At 33.4% G+C, this 7293-nt stretch overlaps 1 protein-coding gene across 1 annotated transcript in view; it reads right to left on the reverse strand.

Moving 5' to 3' along the window:
* Window positions 1–2788, reverse strand: part of LOC127729759 (3-oxoacyl-[acyl-carrier-protein] reductase FabG-like) — a 35289-nt gene extending 32501 nt beyond the window's left edge. Inside the window, exon 1 of the mRNA XM_052237633.1 lies at window positions 2669–2788. Within this exon, the coding sequence (XP_052093593.1) occupies window positions 2669–2705 (37 nt within the window). The 5' untranslated portion in view covers window positions 2706–2788. The remainder of the gene's footprint in view (window positions 1–2668) is intronic.
* Window positions 2789–7293: the final 4505 nt, after the last annotated feature.

A 7293-nucleotide genomic window follows, 5' to 3' on the forward strand; every position in this document is an offset into this window, starting at 1 on the left:
TTCGTTGGGGCTTGAAAAAAAGATTTGGGGTCTAACTCTTTTAGACAGCAACCCAACATTCCAAATAATATAAAAAATAGAGGCTCCAAGGAGCCTGTGTCGCTCACCTGATATTTTTGTTTACAAACAATGCAACAATAATACTTTTTTAAAGGAATCTGTGTGGATCAAAATCTTATCTTTCGTTTGATTTTAACTGTTTTCAACCCATTTATCATTTTAAGTTTTCACGGTTAAAACACACATTTCAAGTATGCCGTGCTGCTGTTTCATGAACATACATTTTTATATATTTTTTGTATATCATTACTGGTAAAGGATCATCAAAGAAACATTAATCGATTTTGCCATGTTTATTATAAGTTTTTCAATTGGTTGTCACAGCAAAGTTACTGATCATTATGGAGACAAATAAAAAAATAATAAAATTTGTCATTTAAGGGCAATAACTCCTATAAGAAGTCATCTGACTGTTTTGACTTAAGGAGACAGTAGGTAGATTTCAACATTCTGAACATTTTGTCCCTTTTAGATTTTCTCTACTCATAGCAGTTTTCAAGATAATAGACACAACTTGCATTTTACCATTTGGCCATGTTGGTTGGCAGGCGGGGTCATCGGACACATGTTTTAAACTAGATACCCTAATTATGATTGTGGTCAAGTTTGGTTGAATTTGTCTAGTATGTAGTTTCAGGGGAGAAGACTTTTGTAAAAGATTACAAAAATTTACCAAAAATTGTTAAAAATTTACTATAAAGGGCAATAACTCCTTAAGGGGTCGATTGACAATTTTGGTCATGTGGACTTATTTGTAGATCTTACTTTGCTGAATATTATTGCTGTGCACAGTTTATCTGTATCTATAATAATATTCAAGATAATAACCAAAAACTGCCAAACTTCCCTAAAATTACTAATTCAGGGGCAGCAACCCAACAACGGGTTGTCTGATTCGTCTGAAAATTTCTGGGCAGATATATCTAAACCTGATGCACATTTTTACCCCGTCGTTTTTGCTCTTAATGTTTTAGTTTGAGAGATATAAGCCAAAATCTGCATTTAACCCCTATGTTCTATTTTTAGCCATGTCGGCCATGTAGGTTGCAGGCGGGGTCATCGGACACAATTTTTTTAACTAGATACCCTAATAATGATTGTGGCCAAGTTTGGTTGAATTTGTCTATGTAGTTTCAGAGGAGAAGATTTTTGTAAAAGATTACAAAAATTTACCAAAAATTGTTAAAAATTGACTATAAAGGGTAATAACTTCTTAAGAAGTCAATTGACAATTTTGGTCATGTGGACTTATTTATAGATCTTACTTTGCTGGACATTATTGCTGCTTAGAGTTAATCTCTATCTATTATAATATTCAAGATAATAACCAAAAACTGCAAAATTTCCCTAAAATTACTAATTTAGGAGCACTTACCCAACAACGGATTGTCTGATTCGCGTCTGAAAATTTAAGTGCAGATAGATCTAAACCTGATGAACATTTTTATTCCCATGTCAGATTTACAGTAAATGCTTTAGTTTCAGAGATATAAGCCAAAAACTGCATTTTACCCCTATGTTCTATTTTTAGCCATGGCGGCCATGTTGGTTAGCGGGCGGGGTCGTCGGACACAATTTTTAAACTAGATACCCCAATAATGATTGTGGCTAAGATTGGTTAAATTTGGCCCAGCAGTTCAGAGGAGAAGATTTTTGTAAAAGATAACGGACGACGGACGACGACGACGGACGACGGACGCCAAGTGATGAGAAAAGCTCACTTGGCCTTTCAGGCCAGGTGAGCTAAAAACAGAGTTCAACATTCGATCTTTAACAATATGAATATATTTCCATTCAATATGTCAAGCTCTAAACCACCATGATTTTAAAACGTAGTAAATTATACAGAGAATATCAGAGATATGTTATCAACACAAAATTCTCTAAAAATCAAACAACTCTGGACTCTTTTGAAAGTTCCTGTTTTCCCTAAATAATCTAGGTGTACTCTTAGACCAACAAAAATCCATATTTTGCTATACACGTTTCGTGAACAAAAATATGACACGGGTTATGTTCTTCTCATATATTTTATGACGGTATAATACTAAATCCCTAACAGGAGGGATTGTGCCTGATATTCATATGATGAAGACATAATCTTTCTCTGTTGTTATTTATGTATTATTGTCATGTTATTTTTTTTTAATTTGTTACCTAATCTGACATCGGACTCGGACTTCTCTTATACTGAGTTTTACTGTGCGTACTGTTGTGCGTTTGTTTTTTCTACATTGGCTTGAGGTATAGGGGAAGGGTTGAGGTATAAAAAACATGTTTAACCCCGCCGCATTTTTGCGCCTGTCCCAAGTCAGGAGCATCTGGCCTTTGTTTGTCTTGTATCATTTTTAATTTTAGTTTCCTGTGTATAATTTGGAGTTTAGTATGACGTCCATTTTCACTGAACTAGTATACATATTTGTTTAGGGGCCAGCTGAAGGACGCCTCCGGGTGCTGGAGTTTCTCGCTGCATTGAAGACCCATTGGTGGCCTTCGGCTGTTGTCTGCTCTATGGTCAGGTTGTTGTCTCTTTGACACATTCCCCATTTCCATTCTCAATTTTAATTTTACTTAAGAATTTTCTTGAAAAAAAACATGTGATCTTTACCTGTTATGATGGTGACTTTATTCTGTAGAGACGCCATGGTAAGCTACACATTTAGTTAAATTAAATTGAGTGTGAAGGTTTTTAAACACCAGGAGGTGCTGCTGTTCGCGTTAGTTACAGTTTGTTACTACAACACAGGGTTTTAAAAAATCCATAAAAATTCAGAATGTATTATGAAACGCATGTTTGCTCATTAAACGTGATCAAAATTTATTCATTTCCAAGCAAGAAAGATCTAGATGACACGTTGTCACTTTGTTGACCTGACAGTCTACCATATTTACCTAAAATATCATATAAGGATTGTAAAGGCCCTTAAGAACTTAATTGAGGGAGCTACCATTTGATTTTTATGGGGGGGGGGGGGCTAGGATGAAATTTGAAAAAAAGGCAAGACAGGAGTTTTGAGTAAAAAAAAGGCAGGATGATCATCTTGGCAAAAAAAAGGCAGGATGACAATTTATGTAAAAAAAAAAGGCAGGACCGAATAGAGTGAAAAATAAAAAGGCAGGACAGAGATTGCAACTAACCCCTAGCCCCCCCTATAAAAATCAAATGGTAGCTCCCTTAAATATCCCTTCTAATACGTCATTTCTGGAATCATGTCTTTCACCGGAAAAGATCGTCAATTTCGCACGCCTTTATGACGTCATTTACCAGATAGAAGGCGCGCCTGTATCCCTGTTCTATTAAAAGTTTCCAGCACTTTCATAATCGTCATTCTGTAGGGTAGTATAGAAATAATTTTTATGTTCCGTAAGTACGTAATCTTGATTCCCGTACGACTGAGGGAGGATGACCATCTTATTAGATTTTAATTTCCCAAATATTTTGTACAGTATAAAATCAAACTTTTTCACCCGTTTGCTCAACGTGTGTTGGAAGTGACGATGCATACATTTTTGTCACGTGGTGATGGAAGTCATATGACAGATTCGTCTAAAAACCGTATCCCGGAACTGCCGTATGAAACACGATATCTACGTTTTGCACAAATTTTATTTCATTTGATAATTTTTCTTTTAAAAAGTTCTTGTCCTGATATTTAAACTTCGTCCGGGACTCACTCCCATATTTAGTTTAAACATAGTATATTTAAGAAAGAGTTCATGGGGGCTTGAATTTATTGTGATTTTACAACGGGTTGGCCCTTTATGCTAAATATTTTACCACGAGCGACAGTGTGGGATAAAGTATCAGCATAAAGTTCCAACCCGTGGTAAAATCAATATAAATTGAAGCCCATATGTATAATTTCTATTCTAATAGGACAAGGACAGTAATTCTTTGGGATCGAAGCGCTCTATGTGAAGGGAAATGTTTGCTGTTCCCGTAATTGAATACACTATTAGTATTGACGTTTTCATGTTTTGACGACTTTCAGTTTCCCATTCGTGCATTTTCCCGTAAAATCCTTACATTCTTACGTCATCGTTCAATGACGTCATTTACACCATCTGACGTGAGGTAAATCATTCATAAAAAGCATACGACGTGGTAGTCGGATAGGAACAGCCCAAACAGTTGGAAAGCAGGTCACGGTTTGACCCCAAGTTTATCAGCAACAATAGAGTCACGTGACCGTGAAAATTCAGTAAAACTACGGATGAGACAAACCTCACTTTTACTCACTAAAATACCACTGTCATAGTAAAAACTTATTGATCAAAATAATCTTGAATATACATAGTTTTAACTCGTCAAAACTTACACATCAACTCAAAGTCCTTTATTCTTTATTTTATCTTCAAACTTGAAGTTTGTGTGAAAATTGTCAAGGCTCCTGATCGAAAAATCTAAATATTTTCGAGGAAACTAAAAATGATGGGCTGAATTTAAATTTAATAAAGCATCTCATTAAGACAAACACTCGATATGAATATCTAGGCAATACAGTTTTGGATACGCAAACGTCAAGTTATGTTCAACACGAAGCGGTGGTTTTTTTGCCGATTTGTGCAAGTGGTTATCTCCCCTTGATATAACCAGTCAAAAATAAAAACCCACCAAAATGAATAAAAAGGAGTTTATTTTACAAAAATCAAGAAGAAAATAAAAGAAAGTCGATTAACAACTATGTTATTATAATAGTAAGAAGAGATACTTCTCTACTTTTCAGAGAAGGATTACAGGTAAAAATTAAAAGACAAAAAATTGGTAAAAATTAGATCTAGAAACCTAGCTGAATTGATATAAATTAGCCCTGGCTGATGAAATTTACTTTCAGTTTGTAATTTTTATAATGGGATATGGGATCACTCCTAATGTAACTACTTCTAACAATGTTTAATTCAATAAAACATACTGTATACAATTTAAATAATCTTTCTGAAAAAAAATAGTACTGACCATTTATATTTTATATTTTAATAAAGTGGGACCAAGAGTCACAATTTAGTTTCTTCAAAGTAAAAAAAGCCTTTTAACTCAAGCCTATGTTTCTTAGTTGAACAGTACAGTACTGCCTAGAAAATATCATACAGAAAAAGGATAAGTTTACCAAAAAAATGACAAAAATTCTGTAAAAAAACTAATGCTTAAAATTATAAATGAAAGTGACATAATTTTGAATTTTAAAATCATTATTATGTAAAATTTAACGATTTGATTAGCTAGTACAGTAGCCCTTGTCCAATTTCTCAGGGTATTTTATAGTCCAAATAATTATGACGTCTTGAAAGGCTATTTTAAACTTTTGCATTTTATAGATTATGAAAGTAAACATTTTGAAAAAAAATTGGGGCTTCTTCTCTTCAGGTTGCTGTAAATTCTGCTGCTTTACATATTTATAAACAAAGTATTGTATATTTTACCTGAATAATTGGATATTAATCTCAGAAATGAAAGTTGGTATGACAAATCTTGTGCATTTTACTTTAACAATGATCAATGATGATTAAAATTGACAAGATCTTGCCATTTGAATAAATTCAATTTTGTAAGCACACATCTCTATGAATTAATTTCTTGTTTGACTTGAAAAGCTAGTGTTTGCTCTTATTAATGTAGCTTACTTAGTAAAGAGATAATTGATAAGCAAGGTTTTTAACTTATAAAATATAAATATACTATTAACTGACCTTCATTTCCTTTTTTCATATGTTTTTTCCTCCGGAAATTGTCTTTGCAATGAACTTATATCTCGAATTTGACATACACAGTCATCTCAGTACCAGAATCTATGACAAACGAGACGATTTTAATTTTAAAATTATAAATTTCCCCCACCTTAGTAGCAATATACCAACTTCACCTGCATATGGGATATACATTTCCCAACTTATTCGATATTCAAGAGCTTGCAGCTCTTATTCAGACTTTGTAAAACGTCACCAGTGTCTGAGCAGAAAGTTGATGAACCAGGGGTATGTCAAAGAACGTCTCGTCCTTTTTCTAAAAAAGTTCATCGGAAGGTACCAAGACCTTGTTGATAAATATTCCGTATCAACTTCACAAACAATACATGATGGTCTTGAAGTATAGATTCTGCATACTGACGTTGTTTATCATCTTAACAACGTGTAATATTGTTCTTTCATTTGTCTTTGTTCTATTATTAATATTACTTTTACTGTTTGGTTTGTTTTCTGTGATATCCATTTGACGTGGCTAGGTACTTATACATCCCGTCAATGTGTTTGTATTATCTTTAATTTTTACTGATGTGTTTTGTATATGCGACTTTTTGTGTTTCTGTGGTTCTTATAACGTGACTCTGTACTTTAAAAGATCCCGTCATTATGTTATTGTTCTATTATATGTCATTATGTTATTGTTCTATTATAAATTTGAAAATACTTTGAACGACAAACGACAAATTTATTTTACTCGCGTAGTGGTATTTACCATATGTGGATTCTTAAGGGTTCTGAAGAACTTCTGGACAATTATAAATCTCGGTCTATTTCTGAAATTAATTCTAACATAACTTTTGATTTTTTAACCCTGTATACCAACATTCCCCATGTGAAATTATAAAATTGTTTTGAATAGACATTGAATGACAAACTTTTTTCTTATGTGACGTTTACATTTTCTGACGTCAGACACGCGAAGCAATGAATGTGGGTCTTAATTTGATAGATGCTTTTGTGCTTTTTTTGTAAATAATTGTTTGTTTTGATATTGTAACACAGTGATGACTGCTGTACCCATATTTTGACTATTTTATTTATAATGTCTGTTTTGTTCACGCATCGTTGTAAATATAACGAAATTTGATAAGACTGTCGTACAAGTGAGAGGTTTAGCGCTATAAAACCAGGTTCAATCCACCATTTTCTACATTTGAAAATGCCTGTACCAAGTCAGGAATATGACAGTTGTTGTCCATTCGTTTGATGTGTTTTGTCATTTGATTTTGCCATGTGATTAGGGACTTTCCGATTGAATTTTCCTCGGAGTTCAGTATTTTTGTGATTTTACTTTTTTCTATTGCTATTTTTGTGCTTTTGTTTATCCATAGGCCATCATTAATTTGTCATATTTGCTTCCAGTATAAATGAAATTTTCTTAGACCTAGCCTATAGTTTCAAACGCCATAAAGAATAACTTTGTTTGTTGTTTCACTTGTCCAATGTGTAAATTTTCACTATGCACATGACCCTGACACATATTTTGTAAAC

The sequence above is a fragment of the Mytilus californianus genome, unplaced genomic scaffold, assembly GCF_021869535.1.
Source record: "Mytilus californianus isolate M0D057914Y unplaced genomic scaffold, xbMytCali1.0.p SCAF_2, whole genome shotgun sequence".
In the NCBI taxonomy this organism is placed as follows: domain Eukaryota; kingdom Metazoa; phylum Mollusca; class Bivalvia; order Mytilida; family Mytilidae; genus Mytilus; species Mytilus californianus.